The sequence below is a fragment of the Rhinatrema bivittatum genome, chromosome 7 (assembly GCF_901001135.1).
Source record: "Rhinatrema bivittatum chromosome 7, aRhiBiv1.1, whole genome shotgun sequence".
NCBI classification, from domain to species: domain Eukaryota; kingdom Metazoa; phylum Chordata; class Amphibia; order Gymnophiona; family Rhinatrematidae; genus Rhinatrema; species Rhinatrema bivittatum.
In genome coordinates, this window is record NC_042621.1 from 254,140,944 (window position 1) to 254,166,069 (window position 25,126).

At 44.8% G+C, this 25,126-nt stretch overlaps 1 protein-coding gene across 4 annotated transcripts in view; it reads right to left on the minus strand.

Moving 5' to 3' along the window:
• The window catches only part of EDRF1 (erythroid differentiation regulatory factor 1), a 190,410-nt gene that overhangs the window by 24,916 nt on the left and 140,368 nt on the right, over positions 1-25,126 (minus strand). For all 4 annotated transcript variants that reach the window (XM_029610049.1, XM_029610048.1, XM_029610051.1 and 1 more), the window contains 3 exons: positions 20,984-21,137; positions 20,033-20,148; positions 936-1,087 (listed from right to left, as the gene is read on the minus strand). In XM_029610049.1, the coding sequence (XP_029465909.1) occupies positions 936-1,087; positions 20,033-20,148; positions 20,984-21,137 (422 nt within the window). The remainder of the gene's footprint in view (positions 1-935; positions 1,088-20,032; positions 20,149-20,983; positions 21,138-25,126) is intronic.

The window sequence follows — 25,126 nt, forward strand, 5'->3', positions numbered from 1 at the left end:
ACAACAAAATTCACAAACGTATCTCAAGCTTTCCTCCTTTCTCCCCCCCATCCCAACTCCCCCCCAACCTTCCCATTGCCCTACTGGACATCTTGAGACCACATCTAAATCAGAAATAGAATCCCTCTTAAAGAAATTCAAACCTGCCACCCACCCAGCTGACTCCATCCTCTCCAAACTCTTATTAACCATCCCGAACGTATTAGCAAAACCCCTTGCCGACATCATCAATTGCTCCCTCACTGCTGGCAAAGTCCCCACCACACTAAAACAAGCAATTGTTAAACCCATTCTTAAAAAAGCAAACCTCGACCCTGCTGATCATTGCCCTATATCCAACTTGCCCTTTCTAGCCAAGATCATGGAAAAGGTTGTCAACATCCGTCTCTCTGATCACCTAGAACAACACAAAATACTATTCTCATCCCAATTTGGATTCCATAAATACTTCAACACTCCTAATGACTCTTTCAGACATCCTACTCAAAGGCATGGACATATATATATATATATAGGCAACATCACATTTTATAAGACCCAAGATGAATTAAAGGGAACACTTGTTTTTCCAGAAATCTGCATCTATGTTCTTCACATTTCCAAAGATCGCTGTAATTTCCTAGTTTTATTACCCATATCCAGAAAAAGGCCCCACAGGTTGTAACATTTACTGTTCTCAAATCCATTAATGGCACATTATTAGAGTTATTTTAGGCAATTCTTGCACACGCAAGCCAAATAACACTTCTATGTAACCAGCAAAGATTAGATGTCTGGGCCCTAATCTAAGCATCACAAAGAAAAGGAAACATTTTAAGACTAGTGTCATCTCTGTACTCATTATAAAAGAAAACCTGTGCAGACACATGGATATAAGTACATGTGGGATGCATGATACAACTTTACCCAAGTCAATACCAACTGTAAGGACTTGCCTGGTCTTCTTTTTTGTTGAGGTCAGCAGTTTAATGAGTTGAAGAAGCAGGAATGATAAACGAGACTCAAATATACTGAGGAGTTTCTGTATTTCCTCTCTATTGAGACTGGCTGAGGAATCATCAGAGAATACATTTCCATCACTAGCATCCTTAGGGGGGGGAAAAAGGCAAAGATATGTTATACATATCATGCAGTGAAATTTCCACAATGTATATGAAATTAAATCTAAAATACCTTATCTTGGAAATCTATACATAAAAATCTTCACAAACTGTACATTTTTAACATTTCTAACTTACAAATTACTGAGTTTGTAACTTGCATTTATTTAATCATTAAACCAGCAATGAGCACTAATTAAGATGTAATATGTACATTTCTCAGAGAAAGTCATTGCTTGATTAGTACATGCAGTGCAGAGTACTGAGATTCTTTAGGCTTGTTGTCAAATTATTTTCCAAGTGTCATCCCACAGCTACACGTTAAGATCCCTATTCCACTGCCCAATACATGACAGGGGAGAGTCCCCTGACAGCAAGCTATTCAAGATAGCCTTATAGAGCAATAATATATATTTTTGTCTGGGCACATCTTCACCTATGAAGGATCTCTCAAAAGGGGAAACCAGGCTCGGCACTGCCCACCTTCTCACATTCAGCAACTTCTGATAATATACCACAGATGCTCCATGCAATCTGTGGTTGGCACAAAGGTCCACAAATGACTGTGGAGTGGTGACCCCTTCTTCCCAAAACTGATCTCCAAATTTAAGACGGACCTTCCATCAGTCAGCACTACAGATGTGGTCAGAATCTAGGATTGTCTCTCAATGGGATACCCTTAGCCTTTTCCCTGCTGCCCTCCAAATCCTAAAGCGTGTGAGATACAGTAACACATGCCCGCCCCCACCCTTCTAACACATACTGAAACCTTTGATTCTGTTAATATGCAGGAGAGATCCAGCTCCCTTGCCAGATATGACTGCATTTTATACCATATGGTATGCTTATCTTTATGCAGCCATACCATTGCCCCACGAAGGTGCGTTGCCCAGTAATATCCCTGTAAATTGGGAAAGTTCATCCCACCCCTTGGCCATCCACAAGGACCTAAACTCAATGCAAGAACATTTGCCATGCTATATAAATTTAAGAAGTGAGCTATTGATATTAGAAAAAAACAGGGAACATGCTGGAACAAATACATTACGTGAGAAAGCACATTCATTTTTATAACAATCTTCCTAGCCCAGGATAAAAACATATCATCCCACTTCCTGAGATCCCTTTGCAATCCACCCACCACAGGCATGTAATTGAGTCGATAAAGAGCTGATGGATCCCTTGAAATGCAAATTCCCAGATACATAAGACTATCCTTTGCCTTTTTAAAAGGAAAGCAACGCAAAATATCTGGGGCTATAGCCACCCCCCACAGGAAATCTCTCTGATTTATTAAAGTTGACTTTGTACCCAGGCATTCTCCATACTCCTGAAGGAGACCCACCACCCACAGGCCAGAATACACTGGAAAGAAAAAGCAGAACATAATCTGCATACATGGATAGAACGCATTCCTCTCCACCCGCAGAAATACCTACTATATCTGGGCATTTCCTCATTTTCATAGCCAATATCTCAATGGCCAGGTAAAAGAGTAGCAGAGGGAGTGGGCAACCCTCCCTCATGCCACTTAGAATAGGAATCCTTGGTCTCTAGGGGTAGGGTGGGATGAGTAGGGACTGTGTGCGGATGAATGTGATGTGTGCCTGGGTATGTTTGTGTTGTGAGAGGTCAGTGGATCGTATGTTGGTAAGGTTGCGCAAGACCCTCGAAGGTCTGCTTGGTTTGTTTGTATGGGTAAAGGGCATTTGACTTTTACAAAACGGAGACTTGCAGCGAGGTTATAATATTGTCCGGTGTCTTGGGGCAGGAAGTTCTCCCGATTTGTGATCTCAGGGGTTTCTCCCATAGCATGTTATACTATCATTGTCTTCCACCTCAATGATGCCATATACTCTGTTCTTTTTGTATACACTACAAGTCTTATTTCAATAAAAATTATTCTGGAAAAAAAAAAGAATAGAAAACGGGCTGGAGCCCAGTAGTCAAGACCCATGGCCTTAGGTTGGTGATAAAGTGCACTGATTCAGGCCCGAAACTATGTAAGTAGCCCAAACTTTTCCAACACCAGTTGAAGAAAAGGCCAGTGAAGTCAATCAAAGGCTTTTTCTATGACCAACGCAACCACCACACCCCTCAGTTTCTTACATTTGGTCAGTGATAAAACATTCAACAACTGATGTGTGTTAGCAGTTGATGACCACTTCTTGGATAAAGCCAGTTTGGTCCAAATGGACCAAATCCTCCGTCTCCAATCTTAGCTAGGACTTCAGCATCTGAGTTCAACAAAGAAACTGGCCAGTAAGATCTTGGGTCAATAGCATCTCATCCCCTTTTATAGATTAACACGACATTGGCATCCAACAAAGAACTGTCACAATCAGGTGTGTGTTGTAGATAAGTAAATAGCTCTAATAGGAATGGAGACAGCTCCTGCAAAAATCTCTTATAAAATTCTAAAGCAAAACCATACAGCCCTGGGCACTTCCCATTCGAGAGTCTCATTGTGGCCCTGTGTTACTTTTCCTGCATTATCATAGTCTCTCAGTCAACCTTGCTTTAAGGACATCTTGAAGGTGCTTGTTTAATTCGGCTAGACTGCACTCCTCTCAATCCATACACAATTCATTAAAAACAATTCCTAAAAAACCAGATTGATTTCAGGTATCTTGTGTGTCGCAGTGCCATTATGCTCTCAGATTCTGCAAAGCCCTAGCCAATAGGGTCCCCGTTTTGTCCCTGTGTTCATACATTTTCTGCTTACCAAATTTAAAGAACCTCTCAATTGCCTCTCAATTTCTGCAGCTCCAGATAAACTCTCAAGGAGTAGGCAGCCTTATGGTTAGCTTCCAGTAATCTAACCTTCTTTTCCAGAGACCTTTCCCTCTCCAACTTTCTTTTATTTAATAGGCTGGCAAAGCTAATACGTTCTCGCAAAACCACCTTCAGCAACTCCCACAAGTCAATGGAGGACTGCATGGCCTCAGCATGAACAAGTTGTAGTCCCGAATCACCTGAGTGACCATGTCACAAAACTGATCATTACCCAGAGGGAAGTGTTAAAACACCAGTTCATGTCTGATTCTAATTCCTGTGACACATTCAGTGGGAAGAACACTGTGTGATGATCTGAGATACTACAAGCCATAATATGCATGTACCTTACCATCTTCACCAAAGAAATCTATTCGGCTGTAAGTATTGTGTCTTGGTGAGAAAATAAGTGTAATCTCTGCTGAATGGGTACTGTGCCCACCACGTGTGAAAAAGACCCAGTCGCTGCATCAGCCATTGTAACCTGGGGACTTGCCTCCTATTTGTCCCAGAGCCCGAAGAACAATATACTCTTGAGTCCAGACACAGGTTCCAGTCCCCACCCATAATGTACAGGAGCAATGAGAAATTTTCCAAAATAGTAGTCAACTCTCTGTAGAACCCTTGCTGGCCCTCATTTGGCCCATAAACATTGACCAACACAAACATTTGCTCATATAGAGCACAGTCCATAGCAAAATATCTGCCCCAGATCAGATAAAAATTTTGTAACCATTAAGGGGAGAGCCTTGTGGACCAGGACACATACGCTTCTACTCAGAGTTAAAGGAAGAGGAGGAAGAGAACACCTGTCCCATCCACTCGCACCACAGCTTCATATGCTCCAACTGCGAAAGGTGGGTCTCTTGCAAGAATGCTTTCATTGTACCTTTGGCTTTCAGAAAATTAAGTATCCGTCTCCGCTTAACCAGAGTCCCTATGCCCCTAACATTCAGGTAGAGAAGATTTACCATCTTGCTAACCATGGGAGATATGGTAAGTAGCATTTAGCCCAGATTTGCAGGGTCCCACTTGCCTCAACCATTTATTTAATTTCCTAGTCCCCACCCAAACCATAAAAGCTCCCCCTTTATTCGCAGCTACAGGATATCGCGAGGAACTTTCCAGTTATCAACCACCACTGTCCCCACCAAACCCACACTACCTTCTTGCACCCACACCCCCATCCCCTGATCTGTCAGTGTTCCAGGATGAAGGAGCCCCTGAGACCCAGCAAACCACCAGATTTTAATTTCCAACGTGAAAGTTCCTTTTTGAAACATACAAACTCCCCCCCCAGATCAAAATAACCTTCCCTGCCCACCATCTTCCCCCCCCCCTCCCCACGCCAAAGTCCGCATCCCTGCAATGTCCATTGCCCAGCTGTGATGTGATCTGTACTCGGAGCATAGAATAAAAGCGATCTCTACCCTGTTGTTCCAGCCATTTCACCAGGACAGTATGAAATACCACCCCCATTTCTCCATGCTTCTCGAGGCCATGCGCTCACAAAAGGTCCTCCATCCAAGACAACGGATACCACGTGCTCGGCTGTTACCAGCTGGAGCATCAAACTGGCAAGGAAGACTACAGTACACCGCACACCCTTCACCCCCACTACCAACTCTCTAAGTCGGACTTTAAACAGCTTTATTAACTCCATTAATTACAGATGTCCCCAGCACCCCCCCCCCACCCCATCCTAATAATTGCACATATGCTCAAACCCCTCCAACCACAGCCATGCACTCACTCTGTGTTAACCATGGATTATAACAAAAGGATACACGACTCGGGTTCCGGCCGTTCCAGGGTCTCTGACCTCCATCTGCTGAATGAAGTGCATTGCAGCTTTAGTCTCCAAAAAAACAGATGTGGTGCTAATGTGAGTGATCCAAAGCCTTGCTGGGTAAAGCAGAGCACAGGGCAGCCCCTTCTTTTACAACTCTTTCTTCACATCCGTGATGCTCTAACATCTTTTCTGCACCTCCAGAGAAAAGTCCTGAAAAAATAAGATGTGCTTCTCCTGGTAGGTGACTTCCTTAATTCTGCTGGCCTCCAAAATATGATTATCACCACAGTGATGGAGCCGCATGATCATAGCTCAGTGTTGGCCATTTTCCGCAGAAAGAGGCACCAGTGCCCTGTGCGCATGGTCAATTTTAATCAGGCTGTTCTTGCAGTCCAGGTTTAATACCATGGGGAGCCATTCTGATACATAGCCTGCTGGATAACTTCCCTCAACTCGCTCTAGAAGGCCCACAACTCGCAGATTATTTCAGTGATTTCTATTCTCTATATCGTCAAGCTTCTCTGCCATTCATTTGTGGACCCTTTCCAAAACTTCCAGATGCTGTGTGATTGAGGTGAGGGAGAGTTTCATATCTTCTATGTGCTCTACCATGTTGTCTACCTACACTGTCACCTCCCCCACTGTAGACACAAGCTACCCCATCTGATCCACCACAGACTCAAGCTGCGCATCTAGGTTAGACTGGATTTTATCCGCAAGTTGTTGCATTACAGTGCACATGGAGTCCACCATCTCATTTGGCAGCTTGTGGGCTGATAAGGCCTCCTCCTCCGAACCACCCTCCTGTCGCCATTAACTTATCTACCATAATTTTACGACTGGAATGGGTCCGACTGTGAGGCCTGATCCCCCACACAGCATTGGGATCGATTTCTTCACTTCTTTTTCAGCCATCACTGATCCAAATCCAAGCTGTGAAAAGGTTTAAAATATAAAAATCGATTGGGGAGGGCAGGAGCTAATCAGGTGGGCTGTTACAGCATCATGTGACCCCAGGATTCATTTCTTAAAGCAGAATTTTGAGATCATCACAGCTTCTATCGTGGAAGATGTGCATTTACAGGTGCTATGAAGACAAACAGGTGCATTTTGGATTTTGAATTAAGATTGAATAATTTGCCTTTCCAAATCATGCCATTCAAACTGACAACACTCTCATCAAGCTAAAAGAAAACGTGAAAGATCTAGGAATGTGGACTGACCCTGAACTAAATTTCAAAAAGCACATTGCAATGAAAATCAAAGAAGGTTTCCATAAATTATTAATTCTCAAACACCTAAAACCACTCCTGAACCAAACCGAATTCAGAACCATTCTCCAATCCCTGATATTTACAAGCTTCAATTACTGCAACTCACTTCTGATAGGCCTACCCAAATCAACTATACGACCACTCAAAATACTACAGAATGCCACAGCCAGAATCCTCACCGGCCGCAAAAAAAAAAAAACGGACCACATCACCCCTGTTCTAAAAGGACTACATTGGCTACCTGTAGAAAAAAGAATCGAATACAAAGCACTAACCATCTTTCACAATGCAATACACAACAGTGAAAGCGCCTGCCTAAACACCATAACACAAAAACACAATACTCTATGTAAAACTAGATCAACAAACAAAGCCAAGCTTAACATCCCATCAGTCACAACCGCCAAACTCACTACCATATGAAAAAGAGCAATATCAATAGCCGGATCACGCCTATGGAACACCCTACTGGAAAACCTAAGACTACAAAACAACACAAAAATATTTAGAAAACTTCTCAAAACCTGGTAATTCAGACAAGCCTACAAAGAAGGCATAGGGTAAACAATTACCCTGCCCTACCCAAGAAAAGTAATCACCACTAAGCACTTTATTACCTGCTAACTCTTCCTATAACTAGCATCATAACCGGTTGAACCTATTACATCCAATTGCTTTTTCTCTCTTGTAAAATATACTCAATATGAGGCATCACCTCGCTGTGAAACCCCTAAAACTAGCTGATATAATTACCAAACCACAACCCCTTCAGTATTAATGTACATAGTATGACTGTTCACATAAACTCCTGTTATTCCACTCCCACAGTTATTAATGTAATCCATTTGACTGTTCATGTAAACCACTGTTTTTACTTGTATCTCGGAGTGAAGGCCTGCGCCGCCTCCCACAGTTATTAATGTAAACTGTTTGATTTTTCATGTAAACTGTTGTTATACCTGTAAACTGGAGAGAAGGCCAGTGCTAAACTTCGGTATATAAAAACATACAAACAAACAAACAAACAAATACATAAATACATAAATAAATCCGAACTCAAGGCAAGTGATAATCAGGTACAGCACATATTCCCCTGCCAAAGTGTGTTTACAATTTACAGGCCTAATTTACAAAGCATTTTCCATGTAGATACAAAATGGGAGAAAACCTTTAGTAAATATCCCCTAAATTTGTACCTGGGGCATAGGAGGGTGAAGTGGCTTGCCAAGGTCACAAAGAACATCAGAGGAAGAAGCAGGATTTGAACCCTGACTTCCCTGGTTCATAGCTCTCTGCTCTAGCCACTAAGCTATTCTTCACTAGTACTGCCCTATTGCCAGAAACTATACTGCACTGCTACCCAGGGGCAATGGAAGAGCTTTTACAATGGGGTGCAGAAAAACCCTTTTGACCTCTAAAACAAATCAGCATCCCTATACATCAAGCAAGGCGGTGCTACAGCACCTTTAGCTCCAACTCCTATGCTGTCCTTTGCAAGACGTCCCCCTCCCTCACAGCCATGTTCCTCTTTATAGGCCCACTAAGGCATGCTAGTGTTACACTCAAAGCAACAGCAAAACTTCCCCTTTACTGCCAGCATGCTTCAAAAACATGCTAGAACAGAAAACCTCCACTTTGTGGGTTAACCCTTGATAGGAGCCAAACACCAATGAAACCCACCTCAATAATGTTAAAAAATGCTAAAGCATCACAGTGGGCCTATATACAGAACTACTGCCATCTGCTGGATAGCAAGGGGAGTGTGCTAGAGGGACAAAGCCAGAAGGAGACAACAAACTGAGAACAAAGGAGGAAAATGAGAAGATGATTTTGCCAAACTATTTTTTCCCATAATATATATATATATTTTTTTTTTTTAATCTTGCCCATTAGGTTTTTCAGATTTGATCTCTACTTTTTATTCTGAGTTAGATATTGTCCCATTTGAAACAGTTTCTGAACCCTTGGATAAAGATGACCTTTTCAATTCCATTTCCCACAAGGCAAATTTCCTGCCAAAGGGATTGCTCACGGCGTCCATCCACAGAGTTCTGTATCTTAGTTAAAAGTCAGTCCCTTTACAGCCTTCCCCACAGACCACCATAAAAAAGATCTCAGTGTGCTCATGTAAGAACTGGCATAGCTATGCTAAGCATTTTTTTTTTGAGGGCGTAAATAAACCTGTGAATAAAGGTGAGCCAATTGATATAGTGTATTTGGATTTCCAGAGAGCATTTGACAAAGTTCCTCATGAGAGACTTCTTAGGAAATTAAAAAGTCATGGGATGGGGACAGTGTGCTATTGTGAATTAAGAACTGGTTAAAAGATAGAAAACAAGAGAGTAGAGCTAAATGATCAATTTTCCCATTGGAGAAAGGTGAATAGTGGAGTGCCCAAGGGATCTGTTCTGGGACCACTGTTTGTTAATATATTTATAAATGACCTGGAAATGGGGATAATGAGTGAGGTGATCAAATTTGCCAATGACACTAAATTACTCAAAATTGTTAAATCACATGAGGATTGTGAGAAACTGCAAGAAGACCTTGCAAAACTGGGAGACTGGACATGCAAATAACAAATGAAATTTAACGTGGGAAAGTGCAAAGTGATGCACATAGGGAAGCGTAGCCAAAATTATAGTTACATAATGCATGGTTCCACATTAGGAGTCACCATTCAGGAAAATAATTTAGGCATTGAATCATCCGCTCAGTGTGCAACAGAAGCCAGGAAAGCAAACAGAATGCTAGGAATTATTAGGACAGGAATGGAGAATACATCAGAATATCATAATGCCTCTGTATCGCTCCATGGTGCGACCTCATCTCAAGTATTGTGTGCAGTTTTGGTCACCACATCTCAAAAAAAGACAAAGCAGAATTAGAAAAGGTACAGAGAAGAGCGGCCAAAATTATAAAAGGGATGGAATGAGTCCCCTATGAGGAAAGGTTAAAGCGGTTAGGACTCTCCAGCTTGGAGAAGAGAGGACTGAGGGGAGATATGATAGAGGTCTATAAAATAATAAGTGGAGTAGAATGACTAAACATTATTCGGTTTACTCTTTCAAAAATTACAAAGTCTAGGGAACACACAATGAAGTTACTAGGTGGTATTTAAAACTAAGAGAAAATATTTTTTTACTCAATGCATAATTAAGCTCTGGAATTCATTGCCAGAGGTAAAAGCTATTAGCATGACTGCATTTAAAAAAGGTTTGGCCAAGTTCCTGGAGGAAAAGTCCATAAACCATTATTAAGACTGAACTGCAGAAATTCACTGCTTATCCCTGGGAAAAAGCAGCTTGGAATCTATCTACCCCTTTGGATCCTGCCAGGTATTTGAGACCTCGATTGGCCATTATTGGCTTGATGGACCTTTGGTCTGACCCAGTATGGCAAGTCTTATGTTCTTATTTGATTTATATTCTGCCTTTCAAGCACTTCAAAGCAGATTATATTCGGGTGCTGTAGGTTTGATATTAATAGAAATGGTTTCAGAGCCTTATTGACCCACAGAGCAGAATGGGGATGAACACATTGCCTTAGCAGAAGATACTTTTAATGCTGTATTCTGGCTACTGTTTTTTGGTTTTGGCATGGCAGTTTCCTCTTGCTCCTTTGGCTGAGATTCCCTCCCACCCAGGAGTTAACACTAACTCCACATCATCTCCGGCCAGCCAGGGAAGCACAGCCCTGGCACTAGGGAGGAAATATGCTTTGTAAACTTGGGAGCCAATCAAAGAGTTTTAGGAGCTAGCAAAGTTTTGAATTTATTTTTTTTTTTGCGCTTAATTTGCTCAGGTTTATTTTATCTATTTCTGGAGTCCTTTTTTTCCCCCTTATTTTGCATTATTTCCTGCTTTTGATTTCAATTCTCTTTCCATTCTCTGAGCTCTTTTCCTTTTCTCCCATTCCCAGCCTCTTCTCACCTTCCTGATGCTTCTCCCTTCCTTTTCTGTCTCTTCCTTCTAACCTCTCTAACTCTGCAGTGTCTCTTTGGGACTTGGATGCAGGCCCAATTGCAGAAGCAGCTCTACTTCACCCAGGCCCGCCCTCAGCAGCTGCCAGAACTGGTAAAAAAAAATGACACTTATAATTTTAGGCACCCAGGCAACCTGTTGCCTGGAGTTTTAGACTGGCTGGCAAAGGCATTGAACCCAGGTCTGCCATATTGTTGAACTACCAAGTCTGGCCTATATTCTGATATTCTATAAATGGAGTCATCTTGCCAGGTACTTGAGACCTTGGATTGGCCACTTCTGGAAACAGAATACTGGGCTTGATGGACTCTCAATTAAACCCAGTATGGCAGTTCTTATGTTCTAACCAATGCCCTAGTCTACTTAGACTTATAGTACCTGTTAGGAATCAAGAATGTGGGAGGGAATGATTTGAGGTATCCAATCTGGCAAAGCAAACATAACCCCTGCATTGCAGGACTGATGATTTCTACTTCTGTTAAGGTTTCATGTACAAATTCCTCCCTTGGTGTGATTACCATTTCAGTACAGAAGAATAGCAAAATACTTTTGCTGTTTCATGAGATTTTCATACTTATAAGTGAGTTTCCTATATAAATATATTCAAGCTACCTTAGAAAAACTATAAATAACATCTTGAAACATAATGTTGTAGGCTTGCTAAAGCGTGAGGAATGACAAGAGTGTAACCCTTTAGATTCTGGCACATTTGAGCATGCCAGTATTACTGTTAATGTATTTTCTTTTAGCTTCTGTCTCTATATTATAAAAATATTAAGGGCTCTAAGTGAGCACCTCAGTTCGACAGTGCATGCATGCGCAGACCCAGTAAAGGCTATGGGAAGGCAGGCCCCCAGTAGCAGAAACATGTGCAGATCCTCAGAGACTGCAGAAAACATGGGACTGCATGTGAATACATGCTGCAGTAGTTTTGCAACACACACCCAGCAAATCACTAAACATGCCTGCAGAAACAGCATGCATCAGCAGCAAAGAGCAGGAAAACACAGCAGTCAAACTCAAACCTCATTTAAACTGCATATCAAGTGGTCAAGAGAGGGAGAGGAAGGATGGACAAGTGTAGTGTGCGTGCAGAAGGGAGGAAGAAAGGGAGAAGGAGTAGACAGTAAGTAGGATGACAAAGTGTTGAATGCAATCAGAAAAGTGCTCCACTCTCCCCACAACCCAGGGTGGAGAGCTGTCACAATTATTTCCTGCAGAGTGGACAAAACCCATGAAGGACATGGGGGAAGTCCGCAGGGACGTCCCTGAAATTTACCTGATACCTTCGGAGAACCCACCGGTCCAATGTTACAAGGGACCAGTGGTGGGCAAAGCGAAGCAGCCTGCCTCCAACTGGAGGGCAAGGTGCCGGGGGTACGGCAAAGAGTCTCACGTGCCCTCACTCCCAGTCAAAACCCTGTGGCGGGACTCTGCTGGGGCCTAGGGATCTGCTGCTAGTGGGAACAACCCCTCAAACCAGCGCAGGGTGTGCGAGCCTGCGAGGCCAGAGGGTAGTATTTCCTCTGAAGATAGGATTTTCCTCGAGCCTTGTCATGAGGACTTCCTGACTGAGGATGGTGGATCGGAAGCGCTAGCCAACAGCTGTTAAAGGGTCTCTTGGTGATCTTTCAACTGGGCTACAGCATTCCTGACCTTATCCCCAAAGAGATTCTCTCCTGTGCAGGGCAGATCAGCCAGCTTTTCTTGGACTTCTGGTTGGAGGATTGAGGCATGGAGCCAGGCCCTCCTACGGGTGCCAATGCCACCATTCTCGCCGCTATCTCGAAAACATCGTAGGTGGACCTCTCCTCGTGTTTTCCCGCCTCCAGACCCTGCTGTACTACTGCCGAGAAAGCATCGTGTTGCTGTTGCGGCAGACATTCCAACAGCTCCTGGAACTGTTTCCACAGGTTCTGGTTGTACTGGGTCATATATAATTGGTAGGAGGTGATACGGGCGATGACCATAGCGCCCTGATACACCTTTCTGCCTAGAGGGGCAGAGACGTGAGTATGGGAGCGCTTAGCTTTTTTGAGAGCGGACTCCACCACAAACAATTGGTGAGGAAGGTAGCGCCTCTCAAATCCCAAAGCCTGCTGAACCAGGTAGTTGGCATCTGCCTTCATGTTAACAGGAGGAACTGACACCAGATGTTCCCAAATCCTACGGAGAAGTTATTTAAAGATACCATGGACTGGGACAGCCACTATCTCTTTTGGGGCATCGACCAACTAGAGGGCTTCCAGCATCTTATGTTGAGCGTCCTCTGTGAGGAGCTGAAAAGGGATGGCTTCAGCTATGGCCCGGACAAAACCCACAAAGGAAAGATCCTCCAGGGGAGACCTTCACCTCTCATCTGGCACAGGAGGCTCCGAAAAGAGATCATTGGAGTCCTCAAAAATGACTCTGAGGTATCAGCTCCCCAGGGATCATATGGGGTTTCTTCCTCGCTAAGGTCTCTTGGAGACCTGCGTGGATGGACCCTGTCCAAGCATCGGGGGCACCGATGCCACATCAGTTCCGGGGCCATGCGTCGACTGTGACCAGTGACTGTTTGCGGCAGTATTCAGCCTGGTCTTTCCTCAGCGCCGAGGAAGTTGAAGAACCCATCTTGGAATGCGACAACGGAAACGGCCTATCTCTGGCTCCTCTCTCGCAAGAGGCGCCCGCTGGGGGAGTTGGAAGGGACAGTGTATCCAACAGTTCCCCTTGGCCTCTAGGAGTCGATGCCGCCAATGCTGGAGTGGATGGATCAGACTTTTTGGATCCAAAAGGTTTTTCCGTCTTATCCAGCCGGGCACGATGACACCCACATTCATCGTATGATGCCCCCAGGCAGAGGATACAAACCTCGTGTAGATCATTAATAGACATGGTCCGTGGGCACTGGGGGGGGGGGGGCACTGTTGAAAACCAGACGATGCCATAAAAAAAAAACCCCCCGCCGGCGAGCAGTCAATGGCCAACAGCCAACCAAGGAGCAACACACCAGGAATCGACTGCAATGAAGGGGGGAAACAATTACCTACCACGTCGCTGGACGGTACCAACTGCAAGAGAGAGACCTGGTGCAAGAAAAAAAGTCAAAAAATGACCTGGAACACTTCTTTAGAAAAATGGAAGAGCAGAGCTCCAAAACTGCAAGGCAACTACTTTATAGAAAACAAGAGAGTGAAAAGGGACCCTGCGTGGACGCGCGGATAGTGGCATGCTGGGCATGTTCAGTGTGCCAATCAAAGTTCTAGAAACTTTGACAAAAGTTTTCCATGCCGGCTCCATCTGATGATGTCACCCATCTGTGAGGACTACCATCCTGCTTGTCCTAGGAGAACTCCCTTTCTCACTCCAGAGTAATCAACCTCCTGAGAGAAAAGCAAACAAAAGCAAGCCACCAGGGAACAAAGGGAAGCTATCTGCAAAGTTATTGCCTCTGCTTCAAATACTTGCTTAAGGATGGCCTCAATTCTCCTATCATGCACATCTCTCAAGGTCATTCCTCCCTCCACAGGTATAGTCGTCCATTTAGAGATGGCACAGACAAGCATATTCACTTTCAGAAAATGCAGATGCTCTCTCGCCACTGGATCCAGGCCTTCCAAGGTCCAACCCCCTTTAAAATTAGTCTCCGGGGCATCCCATTCAAGATCAATCGATTCTTGAATGGACTCCATAACCGGGAAAAAACAACACAGACACCAAAATGAGATTTTTTCGTTGGCTCAGACATGGAATCTGCTCCAGGAACTCCCAGCATTTTCAATGTCTGTGAAATCAGGGCCGGCAATTCATCACTATAAAAGAACCACAACATAGTCCTATATGGTTTTAACCCCGGAGGAATTTTCCCCTCCTCCAGAGAGTCAAAATCTGCTTCATCATCGGTACCCTCCGGATTCCTGTCAGGAACACCTGCAGCTTAAGGAGTACTTCGGCACTTAAATGTAGTACCTGAAGAAGGAGAGGCCACCGCCTGAAGAACTGACCTCCGCCTGAGGGACTGACCTGACAGGATTGGATGGGGCTGACTACTACGCTTGAAGAAAGGATGGCAATCCCTGAAAGAATTCTACCCAAGAAAAGGCAGAAGGATCCATGCCAAAACCAAGAGGCACTTGTGCAGTGCCCGCTGAGCTGCTGTCCCTTGCTGAGGACCCAGTCAAGGAGTTCCAATATCAGGCAAATCTCCTGACATCTTTATCCATAACCTCATCTGGCTGGGAAGAACCAGGCTTAGTAAAATCAGAGGAAGATAATTATCCAGGAGCCTCTAAACATCGCTGGCACAAGTTAGAGGGCATAACAGGCTGAGACGCCTGAATATGACAGGTGGCACATAAGGCAAAGCGCTTAGGCTTCTTAGCTATAGGCACCATTATATATATTTATAGCTTTAATCAGCGAGGTTTGGGGTGTCCTGTCCATTCGTTTGTTCCCCTGAGGAAGCTAGTTTGGCGAAACAAGGGCCTTGTCGGGATATTACCATAACAGACATGAGGAACACCATTATGATATAGTTTATAAATTCACATACACAAAGAATACCAATAGTGTCCAAATACATTTTTCTTTTACCAAGAACCTATATAATACATGTGCACATTAGGCTTGATTGACCATCATAATAGGTGTCATCGTATAGCTTGAATTAACACTTTAATACTCCAACTTCTGTTTAATCATAGGTCAATATTTTTTATCTTATGTGAATATCACCTCTGTTGTGCTCTTTAAATTTTCTTGTAATTTTACAATGATGAATCATATCATATCGTTACTTAGCTTAATGAATTAAGCTAAGTATACTATTGGTATTCTTTGTGTATGTGGATTACTGCTTACCAACGGTCCAACACAAAATTATTTACAATCAAAAGGACTGTGGTACTAGTAATAGTTTATAAATTGTCATTACATACCGCTGTTTCAAAGTTAAAGTTGGGTTAGTTTGCTCATTGTACAAGTTGGGTTAATTTGTTGTATGTGTGGGATATGAATGAGTGTTATTTATGAGTGTTTGGGTAACATTTAGTATGAATGAGTTCTTGGTGTGATATATACTTGAAGGTAAGTATTTTTTTGAAATATACGATGTATAAAAATATTACTTAATAGAGTTACATGATTAAATTAATATCTTTTGTAATAAACATTTTTGGAAAAATGTTTTTTATTTCTTGATTAAAATCTTTTTTTCATTTCATTTTTCATTTCATATATTTATTTATTTATTTATTTATTTAAATAATAATATGCGTCCAAAATTTAGGAGTCCAGCAGGCTCTCCCGCAGGTTTTTCTGTATCGATCTGTATGAGAGGGATATATATTAAACATTATGCAGGAGAAAAGGACTGGAGAAAATAATTTAACAGCAGAGCATAAAACTTCTAAAGTGCGCACTAACAGGCCGATTCAGAAAAATGCACGGGACAGCGGGCAAGCACCCGCTCTCCCGGCGTGCGCACAGGCCACTCTCCTGGGCACTCGATTCAGGAGGGTGGCCTATGCAATTTAGGGCCCGTGGTAAAAGGAGGCGTTGGGGACACTAGCGCGTCCCTAGCGCCTCCTTTTTGACAGGAGTGGTGGCTGTCAGCGAGTTTGACAGCCGACGCTCAATTTTGCCGGCGTCGGTTCTCAAACCCGCTGACAGCCACGGATTCGGAAAACGGACGCCGGCATAATTGAGCGTCCGTCTTCCGACCCGCAGGCTGCGGGCCAATTTTTAATATATTTTTTTTAAATTTTGGGGCCTCCAACTTAATATCGCCATGATATTAAGTCGGAAGGTGCACAGAAAAGCAGTTTTTTCTGCTTTTCTGTGCACTTCCCCGGCGCCAACAGAAATTAACGCCAACCTTTGGGCAGGCGTTAATTTCTGAAAGTAAAATGTGCGGCTTGGATATCAACATGCATTTGCATGTTGTGGGCGCTATTAGTTTCGGGTGGGGGGGGGGGGGGGGGGGGGGGGGGGGGTTGGACGCGCGTTTTCGACGCGCTATTACCCCTTACTGAATAAGGGGTAACGCTAGCGCATCAAAAACGCGAGTCCAAATGCGGGTTAACAGTGCTCTCCACCGAAGAGAGAGGAAGGTATATAAATATATTTAAACAAATCACTTAGCAGACTGCATGTCTGTAAGCTTTTGAATCAGGTTGCACACTGAAGATGTGCCTCAATCTGGTTAGGACCAGTTTTACTTTTTTTTTTCTTCGGTACACTGGCTCTTCCCCTATAGACAGGTTTGTACAATGTACTATATAGGACAGGTAAATCTAATCTTTAAACCCCACAGCAGATTCACCAAGCTAAGACCGCGGGAGAGCGGGCGAACGCCTGCTCGCCTGTGCGCGCGATTCAGTATTTAAATGAGGCCCGGCGGTAGAAACGGGCAAAAGGAGACACTAGGGACACTAGCGCGTCCCTAGCGCCTCCTTTTGGCCCGGAGCGGCAGCTGTCAGCGGGTTTGACAGCCGATGCTCAATTTTGCCGGCGTCAATTCTCGAGCCCGCTGACAGCCATGGGCTCGGAAATTGGACGCCGGCAAAATTGAGCTTCCGGTTTTCAACCCGACAGCCGCCGGCCGACTTCAAAAATTTTTTTTTCTTTTTTACACCCTTCAGGACCTCTGACTTAATATCACCATGATATTAAGTCGGAGGGTGCACAGAAAAGCAGTTTTTACTGCTTTTCTGTGCACTTTCCCAGTGCCCGAAGAAATTAGCGCCTACCTTGGGTAGGCGCTAATTTCTGAAAATAAAATGTGCGGCTTGGCTGCACATTTTACTTACTGAATCACGTGCCAATACCTAATAGGGCCGTCAACATGCATTTGCATGTTGAGGGCGCTATTAGGTTTGGCGGGTTGGACGCGCATTTTCCGCCCCTTACTGAATAAGGGGTAAGGGAAAATGCACATCCAATGGCAGGTTAACAGTGCGCTCCATCGGAGCGCACTGTACTGTATCGGCCCGTTAGAATAAAGAGCAGCCCTTTTTTATTACTTATTGGAAATAACAGATTCTACATGCAAGCAAAGGAAAAAGTAAAAGAATTCCAATGGCTTAAGGAATCAACAATATAGACAGATTTAACACACCCTCACACCTCCACCCTTACCCTACACAAATCCAGTCACAATACTTGTTCCCCTGCACACCTACTTACCCTGTCACATCGTCAGGCACCACCCATTCAATCCTACCACCTCAGACACCACCAGCAACATAACCCACACTTCCACCCCCACAAAAACATATTAACACACATACCCATCAGCTGCTCATACCACCACAAACCCAGTCACAACTCTCACCACTCCTCACTTCAGTGGCATCACATGCCACGAACATCAGCACACAGCCATCCACACCATCACACATCACTAAAACATATCCTTGTACATCCATCACTCTTCCCATCTCCTCTATACTCAGTCTCAGAAATATACAACTGCACACAAACACCCTCAGAAACACCTCCTCCCCACGGCAACGACCAGCACCCACAAAACCATGTATTCAATCACAACAACCCCCCCCCCCCAATATGTCCAATCACACCACCACTCACAATCCAACATACCATCCTCACATACATTCCACGTACAACTTACCCCTTCCCCAAACACAAACCTAGTGACACAATGGAATGGGGGTTAAAAAAGGGAGAAGAATGAGTGAGGGAGAAGCAGAAGAAAAGAAGAGCATTGGAGAAAAATGGCATAAGGTGCAGGCTGGGGGAAGGATGAGAAAGTGGACAGTCCAAAGCAGAGATGAAAAAGTGAGGGAAAAAGAGGGCAGGAGAAGGAATACAAAATGTAGAATGAAACTCACCAATACAGACACTTATACATGCATACGCATGCGTTAATTCTGTATGTTAAGAAAGCGATAATAGGGGTCTACAGTATGCATACTGTACTGAAGCTGATAATGTACCACTATTCAGAGTTGGCAGAAGGGTAAAAAGTTGCATAAAGGGGGCTCATTCATGTTTCTTGATATATGCAGGCCTCTGATCTGCAATTTTCAAACTCAGGCGTAAATTTTCAAAGGGGTTCTGTATAAAAAATAGCATACAGGCGTGTATGTAGTACTGTAAATAATGATGCCATTCTATAAACATCAAAAGTACATGCGTATTTTTGGTTTCATGCGCACAGAAAGGGCAGTCTGGGGGGCACTGATTTTTATTTTATTTTTATTCTGTTGTGCTTTAAAAGTTTGCACACTTCATGCTGTGAATTACTGTGTATGTTATACTCCACAATGAATGAGCATTGTTAGAACTGCGGATAATAAGAATTGTTAACATTTCCACCCTGTCTCCACCACATCTAAACCCTCTAAAATCCCTGCCAACAACCACTCATATTTACACCACTGTGCTCCCCCTCACACAATCTCAACCCATAAATCTTCTCTGCCACCACATTTCACTCTCACAATCTCAAACCAACATATGTATCGCAGCACATGTGTGCATGCACGGGCATAGCAACAGGGCAGCCTGTCACTAAAGCCTACTCCTCCCCCCACCCTGCCTGTGGAATCAACACTGCGGCAGGGTGGGGTTGGAACAGGAAGACGGCAAGGCTGGTGCAGTTTCTAAAGTCCCATCAGCAGTAGGACCACAAGGCCCGAAGTGGGAAGGGAATTGGTTATTTACACTTTCAGATAATAGGACTAGGGGGCACTCCATGAAGTTTTCAAGTAGCACATTTAAGACTAATCTGAGAAAATTATTTTTCACTCAACGCACAGTTAAGCTCTGGAATTTGTTGCCAGAGGATGTGGTTAGTGCAGTTAATGTAGCTGGGTTTAAAAAAGGTTTGGATAACTTCTTGGAGAAGACCATTAACTGCTATTAATCAAGTTGACTTAGGGAATGGCCTCTGCTATTACTGGCATCAGGAGCATGGGATCTTCTTGGTGTTTGGGTACTTGCCAGGTTCTTGTGGCCTGGTTTGGCCTCTGTTGGAAACAGGATGCTGGGCTTGATGGACCCTTGGTCTGACCCAGCATGGCAATTTCTTATGTTCTAAAGGGAAGAATGAATACGAGGTCTAAATAAAGAGAAGTTGGAAGCACCATATCGTCCATTTACCTGTTCACATTCAGTTGCAAGTTCATTTCTGATTAGATGGAAAGCACATTGAGTTTTTACCATTATATCCAGAGCTCCAGAGAGAGTCTTTAGTTTTCCAGCACTGCTAATTTGACCTGAAATTAAAAATTAAACTGAATTAGAATCATCACTTGAACACTTTTAAAACTACAATTGCTCTTTCATGAATGTGTGGAGCTAAATCTTTCATGAATGTGTGAGCTAAATCTAAAATCAATCGAGATGTTCTCTGTCTATTAAAGGTTAGGACCTAAAGATTGCTCCGTTTGGTTCCTACTTTGAACTATGAATAAGCCTCCCCTGATTTACTGAACATTTCAACCACTTGTAGATACAAGTGCCCATCCTAAGTTCTACAACTCATATAAAAGTAGTACAGCCACCTATGGTTTCCCCCTTAGTAATCTTGCTTTCCCCCTTCTGGCCATTTTCTTCTCCAACACCACCAGCACATTCAACAGTTGCTTACTCAGCACACCATGCCCAGCAGCATTTAGTCAGAGGGCAGTAAGAGAAGCAGAACAAAAGCTAATGAACAGATCTGATTCTCTAACAGCAGATATTCTTTACGATATCCAAAAGGCAAGGTATACCATTTATCTCGGGTGGTAGCTTTTCAATTATTCCCAGGCAGCCACCCATGGATAAAACATGCATTTTATCTAAACAGCTTCCATTACGTAACAAACATTCTTTTGTGCAAAGCAAACGTATTTCTAAAATGTGAATTCTTTCAGACCTATAAAATATGTCACTCATTAAAAGGATAAAATCTATGGGCTGTATGACTTTCTGGTACATGTCTAAGCCATTTCCAACATCACATCAAAGGTTATGTCTCTCTTCTCTACTCAGCAAACACTCTTATAAATCATTCTAACATACACACACATGGAATAAATGTTCCCTGTGTATATCATGCTTACTTACTTGCCATCTGGAATTCTGCAAATGCTACTCTCTCTAACTGCACACGAAGGAGTTCACATGGAGCATCTTTCAAAATCTGAAAGAGCTTTACAGCCTTGCTGTAATGGAGGTCTGCCAGCATCCTGTGCTGTTTCCTCAGATGTTCATCACCAACCTGTAAAAGAAAGACAAAACAAATTCTCCTTTTCTGACCATGTTCTTTTCTGACTAGAAGGCCTATTTTGTTGCAATCACAAGTTAATCTCTCAAGCAGGAAAGCAAAGTTGCTTACCTATAACAGATGCTTTCTGAAGACAGAAGTTCACCAGTTAACACACATGGGTGACTTGACTGTGCTCAGCGCCAAATACATGTATTCCTCCAGAGTTTTCTGAAAAAGGCCTTTTACTACTCTGAAGCTGTCCCATGGCTCCTTCACTTCTATATAACTGCTGACTGGGACAACTCCTTCAGAGGGAGGCCTATGTGATTGGTGAATAGCTGCCTTCCAAGAATACATATTACAAGTAAACAATTGTTCTTTCTCTGAAGATAAACAGTTCACAAAGTCATACACATGGGAACCCAACTCCGCAGGGTGGTGGGCGGGATTCCTGAGGACTAACATCCTAACAGGTAAGCAATTGTGCTTTCTTCTAGAACAAGCAGGATGGTATTCTTCACATATGGATGAATATCAAGCTCCAGGCTGTCTCCGTTAACAGGTGAGACCAACAGGAGCCAAAGTGCCAACGGGCATAACACAACTGCGGGGCCGCTGGTCGGTAGGAGACTGCCTGGTTTCAACCAGGCGTAATAGGCAGGAAGAGTTGGGTTCAGGCCTAATAAAGATTGCGCAGGACAGACTGACCAAAGGCACTATCCTGTCGCCCTTCTTTGTCTAAGCAGTAGTGAACCGCAAACGTGTGAAGAGAACTCCAAGTTGCGGTACGGCAAACTTCAACAATGGGGACCGCTCGCAGATGAGCCACCGATGTCGCCATGGCCCACACAGAGTAAGCTTTGATGCAGCCTATTAGCTGAAGGCCCACTTGCGCATAGCAAAAGGCAATGCAATCCGCTAGCCAATTGGATAGAGTGTTTACCCACCATCACTCCCAGCATATTGGTATTGAAGGACATAAACAGCTGAGTAGACTACCTGTGACCGGCTGTGTATTCTAAACAAAAAGCCAAGGGCCTCTTACAGTCCAAAGTATGAAGGGCCCGTTCCCCTGGATGGGAATGAGGCCTGGGAAAGAAGGTGGGTAAAACAATAGACTGATTAATGTGGAAATCAGTCAAACCTTAGGTAGAAACTTAGGGTGTGTACCCAAGACTACAGAATCATGAAAAAATCTCGTGTAAGGCGGAGTATGTAACCAAGGCCTGAAGCTCACCAACTCTGCAAGCCGAAGAAATCGCCATTAGGAATATAACTTTCCAGGTGAGGAACTTCAGGTCGCAGGAACGAAACAGCTCAAAGGGAGGATGCATGAGCCGAGCCAAGCCAGGACAATGTTGAGGTCCCAGGACACAACAGGAGGCTGAAGAGGGGGCTTCAACTGGAGCAGGCCCCTCATAAAGCAACCCATTAAAGGCTGTACCGATACAGGCATGCCAGTGACACCCCTATGGGACATACTAACAGCGCTAAGATGGACCCTGACTGAGCTGGTTTGAAGCTCAGACTCAGAAAAGTGCCACAAGTTGTCAAACAGTTTAGGAAGGGGTATGTGAATGGATCCACGCCATGCCCTGCACATCGGGTGGAGAATCTTTTCCATTTCAAACAGGACTTCCTTCTGGAAGGCTTTCTGGAAGTCACCAGCACCCGGGAGACACTGTCCGAAAGGTCTAGGGGCTGAAGAATTAGGCGCTCAACATTCACACCGTGAGGGTTAATGCCTGAAGGTTCGGATGGTGCAGGGTACCCTGGTTCTGAGTTATCATATCGGGCAAGGTCCCCAGCCGAATGGGGTCCCTAATAAGATCCCAAAGGAGAGGGAACCAGACCTGTCGGGGTCAATAAGGCGCGCATGAGGATCATGGTCCCTCCGTCCTATTCAGCAGGGTCTTCAAGAGGAGCGGAAGAGGAGGGTATGCATATAGCAGACCCTTTCCCCGTTGAAGGGAGAAGGCGTCGCAGGCCAGATGTTCGCCACCCCGGTGACAGGGAGCAGAAGCTGTTCACCTTGTAGTTGTATGGGGAGGTGAAGAGATCCACATCTGGGATACCCTACTGATGGAAAATCCAGGCTGCCACCTCCAGATTGAGGGACCACTCGTGGAGTCCTCGGCAGTTAAGTCGCTCGCAGCAACATCCCCTGTGCCAGAGCCCAGGACCACACCTGCACCGCCTCATGACAGAGGAGGAACGATCCAGTGCCTCCCTGTTTGTTGAGATACCGCATTGCAACTTGGCTGTCCATCCAGATCAGGACTTACTTGCACAACAACCGGTCCCTGAACGCCCAGAGGGCGTAACGGATCACCCGAAGCTCCAAAAAGTTTATTTTACAGCGGGCTTCGTGAGTGGTCCAGAGACCCTGCGTGTGGAGGCCGTCCAATGGCTCCCCCGCCCTGAGGAGAGGCGTTGGTGGAGAGGACCACCTGAGGCAGGGCAGCCTGGAAGGAAATTCCCCGTTCCAAATTGGAGAGGTTTTCCCACCATGATAGAGATGTTCTCAGAGGTTCTGTGACTAAGAGACAGGTCTTGAGGTCCTGGGAGGCCTGTTGCCACTGCAACCTCAAAGTCTATTGTGCCCTCCACATGCCCAAGCAGCAAGAGGGGTAACATAGATCGAAGCCGCCATGTGGCCCAACAAACAAAGCAGAAGGCGGGCCGTCACCTGCTGGCTGCTGCGCACGAAGGTTGCCAATGAAGCAAGGACCAGAGCCCGATCGCAGGGCAGAAACGCTTTTGCCTGTGCCGTGTCCAGCCTGGCCACTATAAAGTCCAGCTGAGGAGACGGGCAGAGGTGAGACTTCGGGTAGTTGATTACAAACCCCAAGGACTGCAAAGTATGCACTGTCAAGGCTAAAGCGCTCATCACCCCTGTGTGGGAGTCGCTCTTGATCAACCAGTCTAGGTACAGGAAAATATGCATCGTACGATGCCTGAGGTACGCAGCCACCATCGCTAAGCATTTGGTGAAGACACGAGGGACTGAGGCCAACCCAAGAGGCAACACCTTGTACTGGAAATGAGCATTCCTCACCATGAAGCGGAGGTATTTTCTGTGGCTGGGGAAGATACCTATGTGAGAATAAGCCTCCTTGAGATGAGGGAGCAGAGCCAGACTCCTCTTTTGAGGAGGGGGATCAGAGTGCCAAGAGAAACCATCTGGAACTTTTCTTTTAAGAGAAATTTGTTCAGTGCCCTGAGGTCGAGAATGAAGAGGAGTGATCTTTTAAAGCAGCGGTTCTCAACCGGTGTGTCGCGACACCCCAGTGTGTCGCCAAGCACCGGCAGGGGTGTCGCGTGGCTCCCGGTCCCTCCCGCTGCTCTTTCTTCCCTGCTGCCGTTGCCGCCGGGCTATCAGCACGTTCAAGCCCAGCGGTGCAAAAAAAAAAAAAAAAGCTGTGGCATCCGCGGCTGGCCTTTTCTTCTTCCCGCGCCTGCATTCCCCCCCCCCCCCCACCCCCCGGACCCGGAACAGGAAGTGATACGCGGTGCGAGGGAAGAAGAAAGGCCGTGCCGCGTGATAAACTAGCAGCGGCCGCTGCAGCATCGGCCCCCAAGCTATTGCAGCAGACGGTAATCGGGAAAGGAGAGAGCAGCATGAGCCTCCCGCGATCGATGGAATTCTTCCTTCTTGGCCTGCGGGGGCTGGAGGAGGAGGAGCAGCTACCGTTGGTGCTCGGGGGGGGGGGGGGGGGAGAGGAAGTGAGTGACAGAAAGAGAGAGAAGCAGCCAGCCAGCCTGTGTGTAAGTGAGAGAATGTGTGTGATTGAGAGCCTGTGTGTAAGTGAGAGAATGTATTTGATCGACAGTATGTGTGTGATTGAGAGAAACTGGTCAGAGAGCTGATGTATGTGTACATGTGAGAGACAATGAAAGTGACTGCTCAAGGAGATGACTGATGTGTATGTGAGAGTGTGAGACAGTCAGGGATGTGTGTGTGTGAGAGAGAGAGAGAAAAAGCATGGAAGTGAGAAATC